Raw genomic sequence first — 26,939 nt, 5'->3', positions numbered from 1 at the left:
GGGCTATTGAGAATGTGGGAGAATAACATGATTCCTGAAACAATCAAATGGGTGACTGATTGTGGGCATGAACTCTAGCAGGGTTATTTGCCATGCCCTTTTTCCATTGGTACAGATATCCTTTGATTTACACACTTTTCAAGTTTTATGCCTAATGAGCTTGTATCCAGGTGCAGGACCATTCTTAACCAGGAATATATTTATCAATGTGACATGAAACTATTGGAAGATCATTTTATCCTGAGATTAAAGTTCATAATACTTACTCAGGCCTGTGTGTGGGAGGGCGGGGTTTGCGGGCGATCGGGTTGGACAATGACAGTGCGGGGGCATCGGCTCTCGCTGCAGGGCGGCATCTCGGCGGATCAGCGGCCCCGTCACCGTGAGTCGCGGATCGGCCTGCGGCAGGGAGGGGAAGTGGGCAACGGTCCTGGCGAGGTCAGGCCCAAGGCCTCCAGTTCCGGGTGCTGGGAAGCGGCCTTGGCTTCCCCCGACACCTGCCAGGCCCCAAAACCAGAGTCCACGGTGAGACCCTGCAACGTAAAAAGAGGAGGTGGGGGCGATTAGCAGGCTGACGCCAATGCATTCTGGGATTTGTTGTATTACTGTGCATGCGCTATACTGGCGCGGCGGCCAGCGGGCCACCTCTAATACATTTTTGAAATGATCTTGCGGGCCAAATATAATTATATCGCGGGCCAAATTTGGCCCGCGGGCCAGAGTTTGACATGTGTGCCCTATGCCATCGGAACTCTGTAATTAGTAAGGGATTGCTTAAGGTGGGATGTAAGTGGGAAGGAAAGGGTGAGAATCACTGCTCTAGATCCAATTGTTACTGAAATATTTTGCTTGAGAAAAATTGTCATTGGCCCATTTCCTTTAGCATTCTGAAACCATGCACATGACGAGTCAATGAGAGATGATTAAAGCAGTGGTCTTCAAACTTTTTCTTCCCACCCACAGACCACCTTAAGCAATCCCTTACTAATCACAGAGCACCAATGGCACAGAGATGCGAGTGGAAAGAAAAAGGTTGAGAACTGTTGTATTGTGAGATATCCCCATTCTCTTCTTGAGAGCTCTCGTGCATGACATTTACCCACATCTGATTAGGTTAATGGTTAGGCAAGTGGTCAGAGAAGGACCCCCCCCACCCAACCAAGAAAGGCTTAAATCACAGGAACAAAATAAGCTTCCGTCTCACTGCTCCCAATCTTACACACAGTCCTGATGTGGAATGTGGGGTCGCAGCTCCACGTTCACCCGAGTTCAGGTGTTGTTTGTGTGGAGTTTGTACGCTCTCCCCTTGTCTTGGACCAACAGGTCGGTCGCCTGACGAAGGCACCCGAACCCCCCATTGAAACGCCGGCATCCAGGACGGTGGAGGAATTGGCTGAGAAGAGCGAGTTGCTCCCACCCCCCCTCCCATGGCTGGAGAGGGATTAAACTGCGATCTCACGGCGCCGGGCTCGTCTCCAACAAAAGGAGCGGGAGGCAGGGTCCGCCGCGCATGGAGCGAGGGGGAAGGCATCGCCAACGAGACGTTCGGTCCGGCATCGCCGCTGAAGCGCAGACCCGGCGAGGATGGTCCCCAACTCCAGCCGCGTCTGTGTGTCCGGGAGCAGGGTGGGCTGAGTGCGGCGCTCCGATCCCCAGGATTCGGGACTCTGAGATCCCTCCACACCTCCGGCGTCTTCATTTTCACCTTCAATGTGCATGCGCTATACTGGTGCGGCAGCCAGCGGGCCAACTCTAATATATATTTAATATGATCTTGCGGGCCAAATATAATTATATTGCAGGCCAAATTTGGCCCGCGGGCCAGAATTTGACATGTGTGGTCTAGATCTTTACTAAGGTTCATGTTAATTCTGGCCATGACCAACCTCTCAAAGCATTTCATCTGAGTAGATCCGAGTGCCACTGGGCGAAAGTCATTGAGGCAGATCTTCTTGGGTATCAGGATGATTGATGGCCTTTTGAAGCAGGTGGGAACCTCTGACTGCAGCAACACAAGGTTGAAAATGTTCATGAACACTCCAGCTAATTGGTCGCCCCATATTTTCAGTACCCTGCCAGGTACGCCATCAGGGCCTGATGCCTTGTGAGGTTTCACCCTCTTGAATTATATTCTGACCGGCGTCAAAGACAGATATCACAGGATCATGGGCTTTTGCAGGGATTGTTGGAAACACTACTGAGTGCTCCTTCTCCAAGTGAGCATGGAAGGTGTTCAGCTCATCGCCCTCGCATTGTAAGATGTAATGGCCTGCAATCCTTGTCATAGTCTCTTCTAGCAACCTCTGGAATTGGTCCATTGTTCATGAGATAACCTTCTACAGGTCGTACTTGGACTTCTTGTAGACATCTGGATCACTGTCATAAAACACCCTCACCCTGTTCCAAATCTTCTGATTCATCCAAGGCTGGTGGTTGGAGAGCATGTGGGCACACAATGGTCCACACAGGTCTTGATGAAGTTGGTGACACATGTTGCACATTCATTCAGGTCTAAGGGTGAGTCCTTGAATACGGACCAATCCACCGATTCAAAGCAGTCTTGCATGCGCTCATGCTTTCATAGTCTTCACCACTGGTGCTGTAGTACTCGGTCTCTGCTTGTATGCTGGGAGAAGAAGTACAATCAGGTCACCAGACCTGACAAAGTGCAGTCGTGGGATGGCTTGGTAAATGTTCTTCATGGTGGTGTAGCAGTGTTCTTGGCTCCACTGATCTCACAGGTGACATGCTGGTGGTAGTTCATTAGATACTTTTTTTTTATTATTAATTTTTTTATTTTTCACACCATAAATCACATTAGCCATGATATACATTATTTCTTTTTCACACATATACAGTGACTTTTTCTCCCCCCCCCCTTTCCTCCCAAACCACCCCCCCACCCCCCCCTCTCATCCATTTTAAGTATACAATCTAGGTTGCATTAAGCCAGTCAGACAATGTTGTCATTCAACAAAATTACACCAGAAATTATACTGAGTCCATTCTTTTCTTTCCTTCTCCTTCCATCAACTTAGGTAATGTTTGTCCCCGGTAGGTTTTCGCTATTGTATTTAATGTAAGGCTCCTATACTTGTTCGAATATTTCAATATTATTTCTTAACCAATATGTTATTTTTTCTAATGGAATACATTTATTCATTTAAATTTGGTAGTTTCTTCCTTTTGATTTGGTTATGTATTCCATTAATATTTAAAGACATATAGTTCAGCGTAGCCCTTTTATATTTTGTTTATCTTCTCTTTCCGTTTTTCCATCATTACCTTACCTCCTTTTCCATTTCTGTTTTCTTATTTTCAACTCTTTATAAGACAACATTCCTACAACATCTAACATTTTCCTTATTCTCCTATTTCTCTCTCCGCAGCGGGCCTCTTCGGACAGGTAAGGCCTTCACCTTTTTCCTCCTTTGTCTTCTCTTCCTCTCTTCTTGCCGTTGCTTTCGATTTTTCTTTTTTTGTCGCCATCTTCTTTCCACCTTTATACTCACTTTTCTGTAACTTTTATTTCTGTGCCTTTGTGTTTTCTCTTGTTTTTCCCGACTTTTCTGGAGAGGGCTGGAGTTCACCGTCCGGCCACTACTCCATCACGTGACTCCTCCCCATTAGATACTTCTTTAGGTTGGCCTGATTGAAGTCCCCTACAATGATCAGGAAGGGTGCGTGGTAAATTTACCAAAATCAATTCACTGACGGAAAATTAACCAAAGAGAAAAATCACCGACCATTTAATTCACCGACGAAATAAATCACCAACCGTCGAATTCACCGACAGAAAATTTGCCTACCACAATTCATTAAAATATTCACTTGTCGTCTGGTCCGCCCACCCCAGAGTTGAGATGCTCGCCAGCTCTGCCCTCTGTCCGATGGACCCCCTCACTCCCCGACTGAGAGCTCTCTCTTGGGGTGACTGATGGGGAGAAGGGAGGGAGAGAATAGGGGGAGCGGAATCATTTGAGACCAGGAGCTGCGGTGGTAGCAGCTGTCTGCGGAGAGTGGGCACCAGCAGCCGCCCGAATTCAGCCTGAAACTGGCATCCAGCTGTGCATCCCCACAAGGAGGGGAGCAGGAGATGTGAACTCCCCCATGCGCGGGGAGGTGGGAGAGGAGAACTAGCACAGAGGGACCTGCAGGAGTAATGACCTGAGGGGAGCTCATTCAACAAATGTCTGCAGGTATTATCAATTAACACCTAATTAAAAACTTTATTAGAGGGCACTTCAAAATTCATTAAAAAGTTATTTATGAGCTTTTTTTCTTATTATTCATTTGTCAGTGAATTTGATGGTCAGTGATTTTTCCGCCGGTGAATTTGATGGTCAGTTGATTTTCATTGATTAATTTTCTGTCAGTGAACTGGTTTTGGTGAATTTACCTGCAGTCATCGGATGGGCTGCCTTGTGGCTGCTGATCACAGGGCTCAGTCCCTCCAGTGCCAGCCTGAATGTGGAATGTACCACTGCCACCAGGATGATGGCAGTGAACTCCCTCGGCAATTAAAATGGGCGGCACTCGATTGCCAGATGTTCCAGATTAGGGGAGCAGATCTGGATCATAACTGTCATGTTTGTGCACCGCGATGAATTGATGGTAACACAAATGCTGCCTCCCCTGGTTTCTCCTGACACCAGTGTCCAGTCAGCGCAGTGAAGGTGAAGCCCACGGGCTGTAGTGCTATGTCCAGAATGCCCTCATTTAGGGCATCACACAACACTCCCTGGTCCCTCTGATGCTGTAATCTGGATGAGTTCATCTAGTTCAGTGGTAAAACACAGGATGCTGTTGACCCTGTGATTAAGTGAAAAAAAACACACAAATGCTGGAGAAACTCAGCAGGTCAAACAGTGTCTTTATGTAGCGAAGTTGAAGATACATCACCAACGTTTCAGGCTTGAGCCCTTCATCAAGGTGTGGGGGCAGATGAGAGATATCTGAACAAAAGGGGGAAGGGGTTGTGGTGAGGGTGGGAGATGATAGATAGGGGGGTGGGGGAAGAAGTCTAGGCTAGGTGGAGAAAATGAGATGTTGTTCCTCCAATCTGCAGATGGTCGGGGTGGGGTAGTGTGAAAGGCCATGGACAGACATGCAATTATCTCTCATGTTCCCCCATGCCCTGATGAAGGGCTCAAGCCTGAAACGTTGGTGATGTATCTTCAACTTCGCTACACAAAGACATTGTTTGACCTGCTGAGTTTCTCCAGCATTTGTGTGCTTTTTCACCTAGTTCAGTGGTTCTCAACCTTTTTTTTCCACTCACATACAATGTCACATGTGACATTGTATACCCTAGGTGCTCTGTGGTTAGAAAGGGATTCCTTAAGATGGTATGTGAGTGGGAAAAAAAGGTTGAGAACCACTGATCTAGTTTGTAAACTGTCCAGGAGGATGGTAGATAGTGGGGGACTCAGGACCCGGCATCTTAGCTTGACCTGTAGATGCCTCCCCCACCCTTTAAATAGCCCGTGGGTCGGCTGCTTTATACTCCCATAATGTTTAAATGACCTGTGTGTTGGCTCTTGGAAACTGCCATGGTCCAAAGGAGTCTGACTTACCCGACAGATGCAAGATCTGCTTCCATTCTTAGTACATCATTATTCACAGGCAAGTTATTTTCTGTAGCTGTGGGTTTGAGTTTTAATAGTTCTGAAGTGGAATATGTGATCATTCCCATCAGATCTGCACGCAAAGAGTCACCACTGTAAGGCGCCATTTGTAAAAAAAAATCACTGGGCTAAACGGCCTGTTTCCATGCAGTGGGACTCTTTGAGTCAGTTAGGATAATGACAAGTTGCCATCTTGGCAGATAACTGCAACAAATCACACTGACATAAAACAGGGCATCTTTCAAACAAAAAGTGTCTTCTCTGACTGTCTTTGTCCTTCAACTGGAGTGAGTGGGGGAAAATTCCGGGGCAACCAATTATACTTCAATTGGGATTATGTACAGTCAGTAATCGGATAACGATCCACACTAATGTGGTGGATTGAATTTCCTTGCCTGGACTTCAAAATTAGTCAGAGATCAATTGTTCTGTACTTGCAGGACTTTTTTTGGAACAGGTCGAAAAATATTTGTTAAGTGATTTCTATCTCCAACTCCTCTGTATCCACTAGCTCAATACACCCTTGAAATCTCACCCAACACACTGTGTCACGCTTTCATTTGATTTATGGATGCTGGAACCTTATGTGAGCTAGTTAAGGAATTGCAGTCCAGCACTATTTTTAGAGCATTAGACCATGTGTGCTGCTAATTGAAGCAGTTAACTCATAATCTCCACTTCCTGATCCACCTCTGTGTACGTTTCCAACCATCACTAAGAATGTCTAATTCCACCAAGTATTCTAGCTGCCTCTCTGATGGCACAAAACCCTTGTACGCACTTGATCCTTCTGGACTTTTCCAATGTATTATTGGCTGCTGACCACAAATCTCAAATCACCCAAAGCTCCTCTGCTGGAATCCTACATTTCAGAAAATCAGACTCACTCTTCACCTTGACCTTGGGCCTCTAAATTCTTTTAATGCATCAAAATGAGACCATAAAACAAAGGAACAGACATAGGCTATTCAGTCCATCAACTTACCCACCATTTAATCATGACCTGATCCATTTCCCCACTCAGCCCCATTGCTCGGCCTTGTCTCCATAACCTTTGATGCCCTGGCTAATCAAGAACATATCAATCTCCGACTTGATCTCCACAACACTTGTGACAGAAAAATCCACACATTTCACCAGGACTTTGTGACTATGGAAAAGCGATGTTAGGGCAACTGACATTATCTGTGTTCAGCTTGAAGTTGTCTATCGTAGTCCCCTTTTTCAGGAAGCAAACCTTTTGAACAAATTCGTTGTCCAATGTAAGTGATCTCTAATGAATAAGTATATTCTCAAATAAAAGCAGAGGTTTCAATACACTGACTACAATGTATTGAAACAATTCCATGCAACTACTCAAATGATGATATTCCTGATGCAAATTTGTTGTCCCAATTTTGACCATGTGCCTCTGGCACTCCTGACAACCTCAGGAGTGTTGGATTTGCTGAGGTGAACATCTGGGTGAGATCGGCAGAGGAGCTGGCCAAGGTAATGCGATCTTCACGCAGAACAACAACAGTCGATATTTCAGGTATTTCAGGTATTGGGACAATGTTTACTGCACTTGCTCTACAGAGTGGTTTTCAAACTGCCCCCCTAAACTTACATTCTACCTTAAGTATTCCCTACATCATAAGTGCTCTGTGATTAGTAAGGGAGTTTACTTATGGTATGTGAGTGGAAAGAAAAAGTTTGAAAACCACTGTTTTAATCGTACCTAATTGACTCGTTATGTGCATGGTTTCATAACTCCAAAGCAAATGGGCCAATGACAATTTTTCTCAAGCAAAATATTGCAGTAACAATTGGGTCTAGTGAAGTGGTTCTCAACCTTCCCTTCCCATTCACATTCCACCTTAAGCAATCCCTTGCTAATCACAGCACACTTATGGCATGGGGAATACTTAAGGTGGAATGTGAGTTTAGGGGGGCACTTTGAAAACCATTGCTCTTCATAAACCGTCTGGCCCTCAGAATAAACATCAAGTGAAGGATTATCCATTTGCAAAGTTAGCCTGTCAGATATCCTCACATGCATTGAACACAAACACGTTGGAACTAATGTTTGCTTTAACAAAGCCCCACAGCAACTGGCCATCCCTCACCTTGCGTCAATACTTCATTACATCTTTACATGAGGTAATTCTCTCCTTCTGTCTGCTTTCGGCATGCAAGTGACATGGTGCAATACTATGTCATTGAACAAACTATGGAGTCAAATAAACAAATCTTCATTTAAATACATTCCATTTTCTTCCCTGCCAATATTCAATGACTTGAAAAGGATACAAGGGATTTTTTTTTCTCTCTATTTGGAAAAATAAACTAATTTCATAATATAGTTTGATAGAGCTGCTTGTGTCACCTGTGCAAATGGTTTCAGGATGGGAATGAGGGGAATGGAAGCACAAAAATAAGAGAGGACATAGAAGTCCTACTTCTCTTAGCAGTTAAGATATTTGAGGAATGGACCACACTGATGCAACTAACATTGCAGGTGGACGATCAGTTACTGAAAAGCTCAAAAGATTTGATTTGGTGGGATGTTAAATAGAGGCCATAACCAATCATCTTCAGTGGGTGGTTGGGGTTAAATATTTAATTGAAATATGAGGGCAGGTTCTCTCAGAATCCTGGCAAAACCCTTCTCCCAAAGGACTGGGTCAATAGTAAATCATCCCAAAGGCTATTTTTGTGGGAACCTGAACTGTTGCCGTTTTTGTAGAAAAGCACAAACTCAGTGCAAGACTTTCTTTCAGCTCATCAGCGAAGGAATCAAACAGGAGTACAAGGCGCAAGAACGGAGAGAGAGAAGAGCAACAAACTGCTGCGAGAAATGGTGGGTGACATTATTCCAACAATAAATCATACAGCATGGGAACTGAAATCTATTAGCTGGCATCTTTAATTAACAATGAAAACAAATTGTTTTCTGTCCACGAAAAACACCTGAAATACTGTTTTCTAATTTAGCTGGCAGTGAGTTTTAATTGCCCTGTGTAACAGGAACAGCAAACAGAGAGAACTGGCACCAGATTGTATTTCTTCTCACACTCTTCCCATCAAACCTCCTTCACATTCTTTCGTATTTTCTCATCTCATGGAAGAAGTGCATCCAGTCCAAAAATTTTATGCTAGCTCTCAAAGCAACCTTTAGGTGGTGTCTTTAAGAAAGGAGCCTCTATCTTCAAAGTCCTTCACCATCCAGGCCACGGCCCCCTTCACTCTGCTACCATCGGGAAAAGGGTACAGGCATCTGAAGATGAGCACTCTGGAGCACAAGGACAGCTTCTCCCCAGCTGCCATCACATTCCTGAATGAACGATGAACCACAGACACTACCTCACTTTTTCTTTTTCTCACACTATTTTTATTTATTTTGTAAGGTGGTTTAGATAAATGATTACATTGTAACGCTGCTGCAAGTCAACAAATTTAATGACATGTTCATGTTAATAAATTCTGATTCTGATCTGATCCCATAAATTCCCACCCCCCCCCCCCCCCATTTATTTGTCTGGATCCTATTTTCTCTCATTATCTATCAACCTGAGGGCAATACCAGCAACTCTTTTGGATGTGGGAGGCGACTGGAGTAGCTATCGTAGGAAGAACATGCAAACTCCACACAGATGTGTCCAGAGGTCAGGATTGAACCCAGGCTTGCTGTGCTCTCCCTCTTTCAAAATGTTCAGTCTTTCTTACATTATCCAAATGACCATTCATATTGACAAAATTCAGGAGTTACTCAAATAGTAACAACGTGAAAATTCAGGCATGGTCACTCAGCGGGATGGAATCCAGAATCAAAATATATTGTCATGAACATGTCACAAAATTCATTGTTTAGTGCAAAAATTTATATAAACCGTCTTACAAAACAAATAAAAATAGTGCAAGAAAAAGAAAAAAGCCAAAGTAAGGAAAGGTCTGTTATTCATTGTTCATTGAGGAATCTGATGGCAGCGGGGAAGAAGCTGTTCTTGTGCCAATGAGTGTTCGTATTCAGACTCCTGTACCTTTTCCCCCAATGGTAGCAGAGTGAAGAGGGCATGGCCTAGCTGGTGGGGGTCCTTGAGGATAGAGGCTGCTTTCTTAAGACACCATCTCTTGTAGATGTGCATCCATGGAGTGAAGTCTGGTCCCCATGATGTCTCAGGCCGAGTTAACAACCCTCTGGAGTTTTTTCTTGTCCTGAGTGTTGGCACCTCCATACCAGATGGTGACGCAACCAGCTCTCCACGGTACACCTGTAGATGATTCCGAGAGTCTTCGGTGACATGCAGAATCTCCTCAAACACCTTACAAAGTATACCTGTGGACAAGCCTTCTTTGCAATTAAATGTGTTAACTTTTTGTTGTCAAACTAACCATGGGGTAGTAATGGGATCACCTATAATGCCGGCTTTACATGCTGCTTTCCGCTAGTGCACATTAAAGTTGCTGGAGGATTGTATTAGGAGAGAAAAATAAACACTCCAAGGATTTGTCATGTAGCTAATTAGGTAGAGGTCAGTCTCATATCTCCACACATAAACCTTCTAGCAACGTTCTTCAATACCAATTAAAGCCACTGGTCATTCCTCTAATTTGGCACGAGGATCTAAAGCTACGTTTTTGTGTCTCTGGCTAACACCACCAGACCAAGTTTCCAGCTTCTAGCCTGAATGTGTCAGTTTCACTTGTCACATTGTGCTTTCACTGCTCATTTAAGGTGTTATGACACTTTGGCTTTAGAATTTCTGGACAGTTAGATGGAAAATAACTGTGCCCTCTATGTACAGAGCCCAATCACACCTCCTACCGCAGCAACTGGTACAATAGCAATCAAACTATAGTGTGTTCTTGATTCGGAGGCTACACTCCAAACTATGTGTGACCACCAAACACTGCAACCAAGTGAAAATCAAGAAAAATACTGCAGATACTAGAAATCTAAATTAAAAACAGAAAATGCTGGAAATACCCAGCAGGTAAGGTTGCACCCATAGGAAGAGAAACAGAGTTGGATCAAAGACCCTTCGTCAGAAGGTCTCACATCTAAATTATTTCTCTTCTTAACCCATGAAGGAGGATCAGGCATATTTCTGCCTACTGCTTCCTTTTACTGATTTAAGTATAGATACACAACAACAAAAATTCAGACACAAACAAGACAAACTATTTGTTGACAAATCAGGCAGCACAGAGTTGCAAGGAATTGAGCTGGCTACCTCATAACTCCAACAACCTGGCTTCTATCCAGCTTTGTGGTACTGTCTGTGTGGAGTTCGCACATTCTCCTTATGACCATATGGTTCCCCTCCTCCACCCCACCCCACCCCCACAAGGTGCTCCAGTCCCCTCCCACATCCTAAAGATGTGTGTGTGATAATAGGTTAATTTGCCAGTGTAAATTGTCCCCAATGTGTAGGTTAATGTATAATCTGGGAGTTGATGGGAATGTCATTGTGAGATTAAAATGGGATTCATGCAGGTTTAGAGTTAAGGAGGTGCAATACACAAACGTGTTGGAGAAACTCAGCAGGTCACAGGTTCAAAGCATTAGTAACTCTTTACTTCCTATGGATGATGTGTGACCTGCTGAGTTTCTCCAGCAAGTTTAGATATTGCACTCGGCCCCAGCATCTGCGGTCTGTCTTGTTTAATTCCCTCGTGTTTGATATTTGGTGTGCTCGGTGAGCTAGAATCCATCTCCATGCTGCATGAGGAAGATCATGTTCATCTGCATGTGGCCCATGGTCAAATACTGTCTTCATGCCAACCCTCCTAGGAAGCGGGTAAAGTTACCGGGCATGTGCACCCAGGGAGCCTTTCCCATTCCACCATAATTTTCCTAGTTCATCAGGAATCCAGCATTTTGAGGGGAGTCCTGCCTCCAGCGGGAACATTGAGAGTGACATGTTACGTACTCACAGGAAGTCTAATAGAGAAATTAGTAATGGTGAGTGGTAATGATTTTCAGATGCTGGCCTGTGGCTCTATTACAAAACAGGCAAGTCTCATCAACATATTTATCAATTGAAGACTACACTGACCTCCTTCTCACCACTCTGACACATGCACGCCGGCACTGATGTCTCTAATGGTACCTGGTAAAGCAGATCGTCCTTTCTCATTGCCAGAAGGCGATTAGTGAGTTAACTCGGTTGGCCTCTGACTCTTACCCCAACCAAGATTCAGAGCCCAGCTGATCTGAACTCGCCCAGCCCGGTTGGGACATCTCCCGCCACACGATTACTGGGTACAGACCCGCTAAATTGCCCGGTTCAACCCATATGTATTTGGCAGTGTGAAATGTGAAAACATTGAAGTAATGGTTGCACCAGGGCAAAGGCACCAACCTTCGGGAAAAGAGAGGGGAAGCAATTTTAAAATTGGACTGTTCTTCTCTTGATCTTTCATGTGTTAATAGACTTTTCACAGAACCATGCAGAATCATCAGTTCCTTGTACTACAATCCCTGAGGCAAACTTCCATGTACTGCTAAATCACAGAAGACACAGGCATGGAAAATTATCCTCAGGAGACAAGGCAGAAAGAAAAGTCTAAATTTGGCTCAGTGAAACAACTGTCTCCAGGAATGAAACCACAAGCAACATAAAAGTAGAGGAAAGATCCCTAAGGTGTAGCCTTGTACTGGACACATGCGTCACAAGCATGTGTGGGTCGCAGTCCTAACCAAGCATTTTACTTTATTTGCACACAGCAGGTAAATGGGTAAAATTGGTACATCTTATCTTTCTCCATCAACAACCAGAACCATCTTGGTTGTCCCAATCATTGCAAACTTTTCTCCTTGATTTCTCCACCGACGTCAGTCAAATGTTGCTTCAATTTATTGCATACTATCAGCCTTTATTTATTATAATAATTTCACAGGAACTAGGAATGGTAGGATCCACGTTATTTGAAAGTTGAAGAAGCTTTGATCTTAATCCCTCAGTCAGCAGCACCTGAGGAGTGAACGAGATTGACTGAGGGGTTAATAACAAATCACCTGAACTTTTACTTGAACAGTAGTGGTCCACAATGCAAGCTGGATGCTATGCCCAGTACAGCAAAAGCACCTTCATGACAAGGGTAGATTGAAGGAAATCTCAAACAAGCTCAACATTGTCCATGTATGACGACATGCACAGCAGCTGATGACCATGGTTACCTTCACTGTTGCAATGCGGAGGAGGGATCCTGACTTTTGGCACCAGCCCAATTAGGTTTAGGATCTGTGTGGTTTAATACCTTTCCACGTGTTTCATTGAACCAATGGGGGAAAAAAAAACTTAGGATTAGCTCGCTTAAAGACTGCATTCATTGTGGTTAATTGTGTGGAACCTCCTCAGGAGAACTGCTGGCCTGAACAAGAACAAGTGAGTTTGCTCACTAAGTACTTACCTGTATCTGTGTGCATTCATGCCTGAGGAAGCTGGGTGTAATGATGGAGCCTGCATGTATGCACACTCTAAATGAAAGTGACTTCACTTGAAATAATAGGATATTTCTCCTCTGAACACGTGAATGAACCAGAAAATTAAAGTAACTTGGGCGGCACGGTTAGCGCTGTTACAGCCCCAGAGATCAGGACCGGGGTTTGAATCCTGTACTGTCTGTAAGGAGATTGTACCTTGGGCGGCACAGTTAGCGTTGTTACAGCCCCAGAGATCAGGATTGGGGTTTGAATCCTGTACTGTCTGTAAGGACATTGTACCTTTGGCGGCACGGTTAGCGCTGTTACACCCCCAGAGATCAGGACCGGGTTTGAATCCTGTACTGTCTGTAAGGAGATTGTACCTTGGGCGGCACGGTTAGCGCTGTTACAGCCCCAGAGATCAGGACCGGGGTTTGAATCCTGTACTGTCTGTAAGGAGATTGTACGTTCTCCCTGTGTCTGCATGGGTTTCCTCCGGGTGTTTTGGTTTCCTCCCACTGTTTGAAACGTAGCGGGGTTGTAGATCAATTGTGTGAAATTGGGTGGCACCTGCTCGTGGGCTGAAATAATAGGGTATTTACCGTGCTGTATAACGTTTAATTTTTTTCAAAACCTGGGTCAATCTTACGATAGGGAGTTTTAAAAAACCCAGAAAACTGAAGGTGCTGGAAATCTAAAACAAAATTGAAGTGTCTCCAGTCTGAAAGCACGAGACTGTGTTTCTCTACCCACAGACGTGATCTGACTTGCTGAGTGTTTCCAGCATTTTCTGTCCAGCATGGCCGAAACAGAATATTGAAGTCCTGGAAGTAGTAAAATTGTTCAGGTCAATGCATTTTTTGTAACTTTCATAGCCTTAACAGTTAATAGTTTCCGATGCAAGACCATTGACCTGAAGTTCTACATAATCTTTCCTAATGATAAGGAAGGATGCCATTTGGCCCACTGAATCGATGCTAGCTCTCAGAACAATGCCACTCCACCCATTCCCCTGCTTATTCAGAGACCAAACAACTTCAGCTGTTTTTCTTGCCCCTGCTACCCACCCACGTGAAGGGCAGTTTGCAGCTGGTGAAATTCAAAAATAGAAACAGAAAGTGCTAGAAATACTCAGCAGGTTAGAGAGCATCTGCAGAAAGAAAAACAGAGTTAACATTTCGAGTCAAAGGTCCTTCATCAGCTGTGTAACTATCCCAATAAAACGTCTCAGACATTATCTCTTTCAACATGTGTTGTCTGGCTGCTGAGTCTTTCCAATGTTTCCAGCATCCGTTGTTTTTTTTTTAAAAATGATAGACCTCTCCAAGGACTTGCAAGGGTCTGTTTCCAAGCAGAAAGACTCACTGATTCAGATCTGAAATATTATTCCCATGGATACTGCCAGACTTGCTGAGTCTTCCCAGCATTTTCTGTCATTATTCAAAAATGTCTGAGGCTTGGATGCTGAACAGACAGCATTACAACGCAGCCAGTTCTGCAGTTCACTAAAGGCCAGCTCAGATTGAGGTGTGTTATTCCATACAATGCAAAATGGAATCATAGCACCATCGTCAAACTTTCAACACGTTTGCAAATAGGGTAACCACAATAGAACTGAGGGTGGCAGCTGTTGTTGAGATTCGTATAGGCTCATTTAATAAAACACCTCATAAAAGAAGTTCTTAAGCAAGGATCGATTAAAACCGAGTATAGTCTCAAATCAACTCCACAAAAAAATTAATTTCTTTCCCTTCACCCGGCAATTTATTAATTGCTGTAATTTCAAAATTCATTGTAATAGCCGCTGTTTGAGTGCTACTATTCTTTCTACATCACAGGCATCTTATTAAGATACAAAGATGCTGAATTGAACTACCATCTTCAAATGTAGCCTTTTAATTAGCATGACAAAACACTCCATGCAAACATTAGCATTTGAATGGTCACCATTAAGTTATTGCATTAATCTTGCCTCCCTTGTTCTCAACCTCCCTATTTAACATATTTGCAGCACATAGGTCATTTACTTTCAATTAATTGATGAAACTTTCGCTCTTGTGCTTTGGTTTCTGCGCCTGATTTTTCAGACACCTGAAGGCCTTTATTTTATGAACCAAACATTGCTGTAAAGACCAAAATAATCTGCTACAACAGTGGCCTGTTTTGATTTTACATCCTTAAACATGATGGGTTTGGGTCAGAGCCTCATTCTACAAATTGAGTGTCTGATTTACTTCCCCCACCCCCACTCTTTCCCACCTCCCCCACCCCCCCCCCACCCCCACTCTTTCCCACCTCCCCCACCCCCCCCCACCCCCACTCTTTCCCACCTCCCCCACCCCCCCCCCCCCCACCCCTGCGTATTGCTACAGCTGCCTTGCTGGAGGGATGGTGTTTTAATATTATGATGTGGCATCAACCTGCCACTCTGGCAGAAATTTAAAAAAGATAATCTACAAGAAGACAAGCAGGGACTTTCTTTGGCCAACATTTCTCCTTTAAACACAAGCTCCAATAAAAAGCAATTGGTAATTCCCTCGTTTGCCATTTGAGTGACTTACTTCTGCCAAATTTGCCTGCATAATAATACTGACTGAACTTCAAAAGCAACTAATGCACTGTAAACTCTTACATTCAGAACATCAAAAGGTGATCCTCAATGGGAGTTCAAGATCTTTTTGCTGCAATAGATCATTATTCTTTTGAAGTACAGTGGTTTATACATTGAAGAACATGGCAATCATTCTGCACTATCAACACTTTTCCACTATCAAATGAATTATCCGTTAACCTGTTTTTAGGTGGTACAGCACAGAGGCCCTTCAGCCCATTACATCTATTCTAGCCAACAGTCATCTAGTATGACAGGAATTATATTCTCAAAGTTGCTTCTCGGGGAAACAAAATTTCCACGATATTGGTGGAGGCTTACATACACCCTCTTCTGAGGCAGTCTCTCAGTATTGAGGATGGTTTACCTCCACTTCAGTTTTAAGGGTTCTGAAGTGGGTGATGAGGCCAATATAAAAATCGCATAGAGCACTCATGGAGGGGTTTCTCTGCTGTATGGTATTCTGGGAAGTCAGGTCCGCCATCACTTTTTCCCAGTCTTTATAAATTGTGCACTTTATCGCTAACAACTTTCCCATTCTGTTTAAAAATTATCCGCTATTGTTATTTATTTCCTCTCACTCTCTCCCGCTGCGACTTTCCACAGCAAAATTTATACCTTCCAATTAATCTTTTCTTCCTTCATGTTCCTGTACTCGCGCTAAAACTTGGGGTTTTTCCAATCGCAGAACTGGAAAATTCTGCCTGATTGCAACGCTGGTATCTGCAGACACCGGGGATTGTACTAGGGGTCAAGGCAGTCAGTCCCTGGCATGAGATTTCCCTTTCAAACTAGACCCTCTTTAGGCTGATTGTCCGTTAATTCCTGGGACCACTTGCAAGTGTGAAAGGGGCTTCTGAGAAGTTGTGCGCTCCTTCTGTCTAGTTTCAATGTTTTCAAAACCATCCCAAATGCTCCTTCTCCATTTTGAGCCATCATGGGCCAGAAGTTCCCAGGGGTTTGTTGGAATATTGCATTTCAACAAAAGAGGCTTTTGAGCATTTTCTTTATTCTTATCCTTTGTCCGTCTGATAATCTGTTCCCATGACACCATTGAAAGCAGACCGTTTCAGGAGATTGTAGTTGCACTGCCTATGGAATACAGCACAGGAACAATCCCTTTGGCCCATGAGTCTGCGCCAAGCACAATGCTTAAATAAAATTAAAACTGTTGTTTGCACATGATACATAATCCTCGAAATCCTGCATATTCATGAGTCTATCTAGAAGTCTCTTAAATGCTACAATCATACCTGTGTAGAGGTCAGCACAATGATGTTATAGCACCAGCAACCCAGGTTCGAATCCAGTGCTGTCTGTAAGGAGTTTGTATGTTCTCCCCGTGTCTGCGTGGGATTCTCCTGGGTGCTCCATTTCCTCCTACCCGTCAAAGCATAGGGGCATTTAAGTCAAATGGGAATAATTGACCTCCAACACAGCACAGGCTCATGGGCCAGAAGGGACTGTTACTGTGCTTTATCTCTAAATTAAATTTTAAAAAATTTAAATACCCCTAACAGCCAGTAGGTACCAGGCAACAACCTCTCTCTGTGTAAATAATTTGCCTTGCTCATCTCCTATGTTACAACCATCACTGTACTCCAGAGTGATTCAAACACAAAACCCCTTGGCACATTTCTGATCTATGAGAAGATGTGATACAAGTGATTTTAATTGTGACCTCCAGCATTTGTTCAAACAATCGGGACAGACAGGAGGAATCTGACTCATTGTTTGGATTGAGATAATTTTCCTCGGAATTATCACAATTATTCATGATTCTAAATTATTTATGAAATGGAACATTACGCAGCTGACGAGACACGGTAACAAAAACATTTATACACATTCACTAAGCACATTTATGGAAAGCCAGCAGAATATGGCTGGAAGTTGTACTGTGCCCAGTAATAGACATGAATTTTGGTCATTCCATTATTTCACATGTGAATTTACCAAAGCAGGCTTCAGTAATGCCCGTTTCATATATGATGGAACTGTATAGGATAGGGGCATTGGGAGGAAAGAGGGCAAGGGTTTGGATGCCTGGCAAGGCTTGGGAATGAAAGAGTTCAGGACCTCCATTTGAGCCAGAAACCAAAGCTGGCTCAAACACTTAGCTTCTACCCAGCCAGGACAGGAGGTTAGTGTTGCCAATATAAAGTTCCAACAATAGGGATAAGTTGTGGCTGTGCCATCATGAACTACAAAAAACATCTATTGTTTCTGGGAATCAAGAGAAAGGGCAGCATTGTTCATTCTAATACTATATTGAAGGAAGTTGCCTTCAGACTAAAATTCAGTTCCAAGAACAGACAATGTTAGCTGACATTGCTTTCCATTACTCCTGTGGGGATGACATCATGGTCAAATGTTAAGTTTGTAGTCTTTGTTTGCTCTCTCTGGATCATGTAAACAGTCCTATGATATATTTGGAAGAATGGATCCCAATGTTCATCCCCAAAACTTTATCAATGCAGATTTCAATTCCAAACAAGTGAAAATTGTGTGGCATTTGCGACAATTTATGTTTAAACATTTTCTAATTGGCTGTGGAATGTCCTGAGGGGTTAACACATCATAGTTCAATTAATTCTTACTGTAATTGTCTGGATCAAGGGATAATGTCTTGTCAGGTGCAACTGGGAAAATTAATTGTCAAGTTGTTTTCACTCCTTGAGCAGTTCGCCAGCCCAGTGTGCTCAAATTATCTTCCATCTCTTGGACTCGACAGTGACCAGCCAGAATGGCACTTTGGCTCAACTGGGGAACTGCTACTTCAATGTTCCAATAATTTGGGTGTGATTCTGACCTCCAATGCTACATGGATGGTGTCTCCCTGTAACAGGATGGATCCCTGGGACATGCTCTGGTTTCCTCCCATATCCCAAAGCCATGGCAAGTGATTTGGCCAATGTTATTTGTCCCTAGTGTATAAGTGGGTGACAGAGTGCAAGAGAGAAAAATAAAATTGGAAGAAATAGAATTAGATTAATGTGAGATTTGTGTAAAGATAGTCAGGGCTTCAAAGGGCCTGTTTCCATGAGTTACATATTATAACCCAGAAGCAGAGAGACTGGCGGTAAAGTGATTGGCAAAGCAATCAGGGATAACATAAGGAAGAACATTTCCATTGGAATTTGTAACATTCAGGAGTCCACGACCTGATAATATGTGAAACAGACTTAGCTGTCACTTATGGAAGAAATTGGATGGAATTTTAAGGAATAAAAATTTCTAGCATCACAGAAGGAGAAAAACCAAGAATGGGGTGGAAAGGATTGCTCCTTCATAAAGCCAATGTTGCCTTGATAACCTACGTGTCTTCCTTCCACGGTGCAACCATCTTCTGACTCCTTCACTGTGAAATGATAAATGTGCTCTGTTTTATCTTGTCAAAATGATACAAATTGAGAGCCAGCACCCTCAGGGTTGGAGTGAATAGGCTTGGAACGACTTCTGTTAAAAAACCAAATCCTTTAGGTAAAGAGCAGGGGAAATTGGATAATTCTAAAAGAGGAACAAATTTAGATGTCCAATTTATATTTTTCAAATATTTTGTAGCCGCTTAGAAACCTAATTGGTTGACAATTACAGAAAATCAGAGGTCTCAAAATTTAACAACTCAGTACTTTATTCAAAATGCACTTTCCCAACATAATCATTTTTGGACGATTTCCCATCATGTGTCTAATTGGCCACTACTTGGCATGAGTCATGCTTGCAATATGACATCATTCACTGTACATACTTTTTTGAAGCATTGCACCAGAAATAAGGCTGCCTTCTGAGAGGCCACAGTTGGTTATACCCAGCACTTGTTTTTATAACACTGCACCAGACTGGCAGCCCTTGAGGCGAGTTCCATTGCTTATCCTCTGCTAGAACACTTACCCCAAACCATTGTACCAATCCCACTCTTATCAATTTCCACAATGTTAGACAAAAAAATGAATGCAGATTCACAAAGAGTGTGTGAATAAGAAGGCCAGGGTCCTTGTCACGGTTCATCCCCAGCAGCAGCGTGTATGAGGACTCTCTGATCTACGGGCTGTCCCTGGGGAGACACACAAACCCAGAACTGCTGGAGGACCACCCACTCGGAAAAAGACGGTGAAACCTGTTGGTCTTTCAGCACATGGAGATGTCGGTGAGGGAATGCCACCGACTGGTACATTCCAGGCTGCAGGACACACTGAGGCTTGGTGCAGCCAACATGAGGGGAAGGTCCACAGTCCAGAGTCCTCCCGTTACCGGGCATTGAGAGGCTGAAATTAAGAGGAAGTCCCTCAAACAACAGAGGGTGTAAGTTAAAAACTCTTCAAGTAGTTAATCAAAAGAAATAATTCAAAACAGTTTAAAATATCATTTGGGAGGGAATTCGAGAGCTTTGAGTCCAGATGTCTGAAATCATAACCACTAATGATGTAAATGGCAAAGGAGAATGGAAGGAAATTCAGGTTTTAAAAACCCACTCATATAAAGAGAATAAATAATCCTCTTTTGAGCATGAGTGAGTCATACTATATTTGTCTGCTGCATCCTGCTTCTAGATCCTCTGCTCAATGAGTCTGGGTCCCTCTTTTGGATATACATACGTCCAGATGTGGACTTTTGGACACAGATAACTGATCTCCAGTTTATCTCCACCTTTTTGCGGAAGCACCAGTTAAGGATGATCTGGCCCAGTGCTCGAAAGAACTCTTCCTCCTTTACATCCAAACAGGTGGCATCATGTTTTATTTAAATGTTTTTGTATTTTCTGTGGTATTCCAATTTCCTTAACACTAAAATATCAGAAGTGGCTTCATCTCCATGAACACATCTTTATATTTGTGAGCATAAACTTTTCAAAGATTCATCTCAATGTTTCCAAGGTTCGAACAGAATTTGTGGTGGAAAGTGTGCTGACCAGCTACATAACAACCCAATACCCCGGAGTATAAAGCCCGGCAAGAGGAGAGGACACAGCCCCCAGGACATCACAGGCAAAACCCTCCCCACTATCAAGAACATTAAGGGGGAACGTTGCTGTTGGAAAGCAGCAGCAATCATCACCACCCAATGCACGCTCTGTTCTCACTGCTGCCATCAGGAAAGTATAGGTTCCACAAGACTCACACCTCCAAGATCAGGAACAGCTGCTACCCCTCCACCATCAGACTCCTCATCTCAATTAGAGACTTATACAAAGACTCTTATTTTTGGGATTTATTGATTTTTTTTTCTTTCTCATGCACAGTCAGTTGTTTACATGTACACTCTATGTATTTTGAGCACATTGCTTGCTCTCATAAGTGGTAACCCTGCTTCACCTGCAAGAAAAAGAATCTCAGGATTGTATGTGATGTCATTGCATGCACTCTGACAATAAATCTGAACTTTGAATTGCCTCAGTATTGTTTGGAGCAATTTCAAACATGGGTGGTGCAACAACTGGCAATGACAGCTTTCAAATTTCATTTCCTCTACATGGACAAGAACACATGGCTAAAGGGCATCAAGACAAAACCCAAAGGGGAGGGATGCACACTGACTGTAACACAGCTGATTAACTGAACCAAAAGTAAGCAGAATTAAACAGTAAAGTCTGCAGATGCTGTAATTGTAGTGCAACACTCAAAAGTGCTGGAGAAACTCAACGGATCCCGCAGCGTCTCTAGGACAAACTCAGGGATCCCGCAGCGTCTCTAGGACAAACTCAGGGATCCCGCAGCGTCTCTAGGACAAACTCAGGGATCCCGCAGCGTCTCTAGGACAAACTCAGGGATCCCGCAGCGTCTCTAGGACAAACTCAGGGATCCCGCAGCGTCTCTAGGACAAACTCAGGGATCCCGCAGCGTCTCTAGGACAAACTCAGGGATCCCGCAGCGTCTCTAGGACAAACTCAGGGATCCCGCAGCGTCTCTAGGACAAACTCAGGGATCCCGCAGCGTCTCTAGGACAAACTCAGGGATCCCGCAGCGTCTCTAGGACAAACTCAGGGATCCCGCAGCGTCTCTAGGACAAACTCAGGGATCCCGCAGCGTCTCTAGGACAAACTCAGGGATCCCGCAGCGTCTCTAGGACAAACTCAGGGATCCCGCAGCGTCTCTAGGACAAACTCAGGGATCCCGCAGCGTCTCTAGGACAAACTCAGGGATCCCGCAGCGTCTCTAGGACAAACTCAGGGATCCCGCAGCGTCTCTAGGACAAACTCAGGGATCCCGCAGCGTCTCTAGGACAAACTCAGGGATCCCGCAGCGTCTCTAGGACAAACTCAGGGATCCCGCAGCGTCTCTAGGACAAACTCAGGGATCCCGCAGCGTCTCTAGGACAAACTCAGGGATCCCGCAGCGTCTCTAGGACAAACTCAGGGATCCCGCAGCGTCTCTAGGACAAACTCAGGGATCCCGCAGCGTCTCTAGGACAAACTCAGGGATCCCGCAGCGTCTCTAGGACAAACTCAGGGATCCCGCAGCGTCTCTAGGACAAACTCAGGGATCCCGCAGCGTCTCTAGGACAAACTCAGGGATCCCGCAGCGTCTCTAGGACAAACTCAGGGATCCCGCAGCGTCTCTAGGACAAACTCAGGGATCCCGCAGCGTCTCTAGGACAAACTCAGGGATCCCGCAGCGTCTCTAGGACAAACTCAGGGATCCCGCAGCGTCTCTAGGACAAACTCAGGGATCCCGCAGCGTCTCTAGGACAAACTCAGGGATCCCGCAGCGTCTCTAGGACAAACTCAGGGATCCCGCAGCGTCTCTAGGACAAACTCAGGGATCCCGCAGCGTCTCTAGGACAAACTCAGGGATCCCGCAGCGTCTCTAGGACAAACTCAGGGATCCCGCAGCGTCTCTAGGACAAACTCAGGGATCCCGCAGCGTCTCTAGGACAAACTCAGGGATCCCGCAGCGTCTCTAGGACAAACTCAGGGATCCCGCAGCGTCTCTAGGACAAACTCAGGGATCACACAGCGTCTCTAGGAAGCAAAGGGATATAACCAACGTTTCAGCCCCGAGTCCTTCATCAAGGTATGAGCAAAATGCAGGCAGGTGCCTGAATAAAAAGGAGGGTGGAGGAGAGGAGAGGGAAGAAAGGTTAGGGAGAGATGAACAGGCCACCAGACAATAGGTAGATATGGGTAGGAGGGCAGAAGGTTTCCTTTCCTCCAACTCCCCTCTCCTTTCAGACAGATAACCCCTATTCCTATCACTTCTCAGCTTTTTTTTCCCCTCTTCTCATCAAATGTTAAGCAATTCTCAACTGGGTCACCACAAAGGCCATGGACAACACGAGAAGGTTATGGCATGAAAGGGAGTTGAGATCTATCAACGTTAGTCTAAGCAGTTCTTCTTCCAGTCGTTGAATCATTTTGTGTTCACTCACATTTTCCTGACCAGTTGTCATCAAGCTGAAGCACTGAGACGTGACAGAGCAGCATTTAGCAGCTCAATGATCTGATGATGCTGCAGACAGTACCGTCACATCTGATGAACTGTCAACAAAAGGCGGCTAAAATCAGGTCATCTTTCTGTCAGTTTGATTAGAAAACTGACTGCCAGTTTCAAGGATCAAGCCAATCATCAGCGCAGTTCAGACATCTCCATCTATTCACAAACCATCCCACAAGGCACCCAAGAGCCAAGCCTGGTTTTCATCTTAATTTTATATTTTCTCTTGATGGGGGTCCTTCCCTCTGGATGGGGGTCCTTTACAACCATTATAGAACCAAGGCAAACTGAAATCAAACAAGAAAATCTGCAGAGGCTGAAGTTAAATGAAATGCACAAAAATGCTGGAGATACTCAGCAGGACAACATTCATAGAGACTGGGGTGGGATGAAGGAAACAGGGGACGATGAAAGAAAGAGAGACCCTGAGGTGGGGGAGTGCAAAGGAGGGGAGAAGAGGGGGACAAGGGGATGAGAGGGAGGGTAATGGAGGCGAGAGAGAGGTGGCAAGGATATTTCACATTTGATTAGTTACCTTGGAAGAAGTAGGTATTAAAGTCTTAACAACTTTAATACCTAAACTCTTATGCCTTGTGCATTGGAGTGGATGACACACTGGAATAGCTTTCACTTCGTTGTTTTACTTCTGGTTCCGGCACATGCATTCAATTCCATTCACCCTGAATGAACAATCTAATCATCAAAGCTCCACTCCTCTTCCAGCATGTCATTCTGACCCACCTCTAACAACTCGGTGGCTTTTAATATCCTTGTGTGCCTTCCTCTAGTTTTTGGGAACCTTATTCACCAGTAAAAACGCAACGCTGGAAAAACTCACCAGGTCAAACAGCGTACTTAATATACCAAAGATAAAGACACATGACCAACGTTTCGGGCTTGGATCAAGCCTGAAATGTTGGTTATGTATCTTTATCCTTGCTATTTAAGTGCACTGTTTGACCTGCTGAGTTCCTCCAGCATCGTGTTTTTACTTCGTTCACGGTGTCTGCAGACCCTCGTGTTTTACTTATTAACCAGTGTGCCTGCTGCCTGCGTTGCTTCACCATGGTACGTGGGCATGCTGGTTCATCCTTTCTGCGCTCTGACAGAATACAGTTCCTTGGTGCAAGCTGGAAACAAAGCATTCCCTTCAACAATCAACTTCGAATTTTGGCAAGCTGGCTCTGGTTTCTGCAACAAATGGCATTGATTGCTGTGCCCAAGGAAGAAAAAAAAAGGACTTGTTTCAAGCAAACTGAGACAATGCCGGAAAGACATCTCGCTCCAGCCACGAACTTCCTCTCCACTTTACCAGCGAAAGGTCTTGTTTCCCCTCCCCTCCCAAGCTGGAGTATGGAGAATCTATTGACCCTCCCAGTTTTCCTCAACCACTTCAATCAAACCAGGTGCAAAGCCAAAGGGTGCACGGCAAGTTTCCTTCACACTTGTACCCATTGCACAAATATTTGTTTATTTTTTCTCTTCCTTTTATATTTATTGTCTTTTTTCTCTCTTCTTATGAGTTAATTATATTTAAATTGTTACGATGTTCCCGGGAGCTGCACACTTTCATTGCATCTGTACACTGTATGTGACAATAAACTTTATTAATTCATAGTTATTGCAAAGCACTTTACAATGAATGAAGCACACTCATGTGCTGTCCACTGCATTTATTGGTGTAGTCCTGACCCAAAATACCTATTATCTTTGCCTCCGCAGGCAAGTTCTTCCAGCAGTTTGTGTGTTGTTGCTACAGAATCTAGCATCTGCGGCCTCTGGTGCTATCACGGTGTTCAACGTGGCCACAGCATCATCTGACAAGAAGTGGGGTTACATTATAGCCAGGGCAGCTGTGCTAACTGTTCCACTCCTCTTCAAACAGGAACATGCAGCCCTTTTCTGAAAGCTCAGATCTGACAAACAGCTACCCTGTCGCGGTTTCAGCGCTCCTGCCGATAAACTGGGGTCTCAGCCATGAATATGGACTCAAATGAGATTGAACTCACAACCTCTACTCCCGCTGACCTATTCCGAACTCGTGCCAGGGATGGAGCTGAGAATACATCATTCTGACTTGAGCAACTCACCCAAAGCGCCAATGACAAAGGCTGTCACTGAATCTTTGCAGAGGCATTTCTTTTCCAAAGGCTCAGTGGATTTTAGTGCGCAAGCGAGCCTCCAGATAGATTTTCATCCATTTGATTAGGCACAGCAATGGCAATGAGCTGTATATCAGCACTGTCTCCCACAGTGACCTCAATCAGAGCCTCTGTCCCATACAGCTCATGAGCAATACATGATCTATGACCACGTCTCTCAGGAAGCAATCTCTCAAGTCATATTTCACAGAATGTGGGGGAATTGCATCCAAGAGGAAGTGAGGGACAATTTGCTTGTAATGAGATTTCTGATCAATAGGAGAAAGAAATAAATTGTTGAAAGCAGAAATCACAAGTCTGGTGGCCTAGAACACACTACAGGGAGGGGATTTGATGACTGTACAAGGCTTTCACTCCATAGACATGGAGAGCCTCCAGGAGTTAAAGGCTGATTACCGTGGCCAGGATTGTATTGCTGTGCAGCCATCACTTTTGGTCACCGCTCACAATTACCAATCCCCACGAGCTCAGTGACTGGCTACATCTGCAAGTACATTGAGGATATCACTGAGATCAAAAGCTTCACAACCAGGGCTAACCAGCGGTCTGGGCCTTTCTCAGAGCTCGTGATGTTGCCTCAGGTCAAGGGATAGGGTGGCACAAGATCAGCCAGCACTGAACTCTCCCGTGCAATCCAGAAGGCAATGGGGTACACACAAAAGATCCAGAGGCAGCTGTGCAACACCGGCGACACAAGGTGCACGTCACAAGGGATCAAGACTATAATGGATCACAAGTCAACCTTGCGAATTAAGACAGTGATGCCTCCCTTCCGGACAGACTGAACATCTTCTATGCACAGTTTGATGAACAGGATGAGGTCAAAGAAAGTTCCACGTCCCTCTAAAGAACAGGCCCCCCGCACAGCCTCAGTCGAGGTGAGGAGAACCCAATCCAAGATGAACCCACACAAGGCGGTGGGGCCAGACAACATACCTGAAGAATTGCGCAGAGCAATTGATGAAGGTCTTCACGGACATCTTCAATCCTCACTGAAGTAGTCCATCATTCCTGCAGGGTTCAAGACAGTCACCATCATCCCTGTACCCAAGAGGGTGACATATAAAAGGCCTCAATGACTATCGCCCCGTGGCACTGACCTCTACCGTTATGAAATACTTCAAGTATCTGATCATGAAACACATCAAAACACCTCCCATAGATGATGATCCCATTTAAATATGCCAATAGAAGAAACCTTTCCACAGATGATACTATAGCCTTGTCACTTCATTCCATCCTGACCAACCTGGAGAATGACACCCCGTATGCCAGGCTGCTGTTCATTGCCTTCAGCACGGCATTTAATATGATCATTTCCCAGACAGTGGTGAAGAAGCTAATTTTACTAGGACTCAACACCCTTCTCTGTAACTGGATCCTGGACTTCCTAACAGAAAGACCACTGTCTGTCTGGGTCAGTAGCAGAACATCGAGCTCCTTCATGCTAAGCGCTGGTGCATCTCAGGGCTGACGATTGCATCATCAGGACCAGCTCCAACAGTGTCACCAAGTTTGCAGATGACACAAATGTAGTTGGCCTCATCAGCAACAACGATGGGTCGTACTACAGAGAAGAGGTGAAATGGTGTGAAGAGTAACCACCTGAGTCTCAATGTGGACAAGTTAAAGAAGATAATCATGGACTTCAGGAGGCCCAGGGTCCACTACACATCAACATCTCCGTAACAGAGA

At 44.5% G+C, this 26,939-nt stretch overlaps 1 protein-coding gene across 1 annotated transcript in view; it reads right to left on the bottom strand.

Annotated features, from left to right (window-relative positions):
• LOC138756855 (SH2 domain-containing adapter protein F-like) overlaps window positions 1–24,149 on the bottom strand; it is a 268,488-nt gene extending 244,339 nt beyond the window's left edge. The window contains exons 1-6 of the mRNA XM_069923247.1: window positions 24,110–24,149; window positions 22,637–22,687; window positions 20,584–20,680; window positions 19,725–19,917; window positions 18,428–18,576; window positions 16,903–17,029 (exon numbers count right to left, since the gene is read on the bottom strand). Of these exons, the coding sequence (XP_069779348.1) occupies window positions 16,903–17,029; window positions 18,428–18,576; window positions 19,725–19,917; window positions 20,584–20,680; window positions 22,637–22,687; window positions 24,110–24,149 (657 nt within the window). The remainder of the gene's footprint in view (window positions 1–16,902; window positions 17,030–18,427; window positions 18,577–19,724; window positions 19,918–20,583; window positions 20,681–22,636; window positions 22,688–24,109) is intronic.
• Between the last annotated feature and the right edge of the window lie 2,790 nt (window positions 24,150–26,939).

The sequence above is a fragment of the Narcine bancroftii genome, chromosome 3 (assembly GCF_036971445.1).
Source record: "Narcine bancroftii isolate sNarBan1 chromosome 3, sNarBan1.hap1, whole genome shotgun sequence".
Lineage (NCBI taxonomy): Eukaryota > Metazoa > Chordata > Chondrichthyes > Torpediniformes > Narcinidae > Narcine > Narcine bancroftii.
This window is presented reverse-complemented; position numbering and strand designations above follow the sequence as displayed.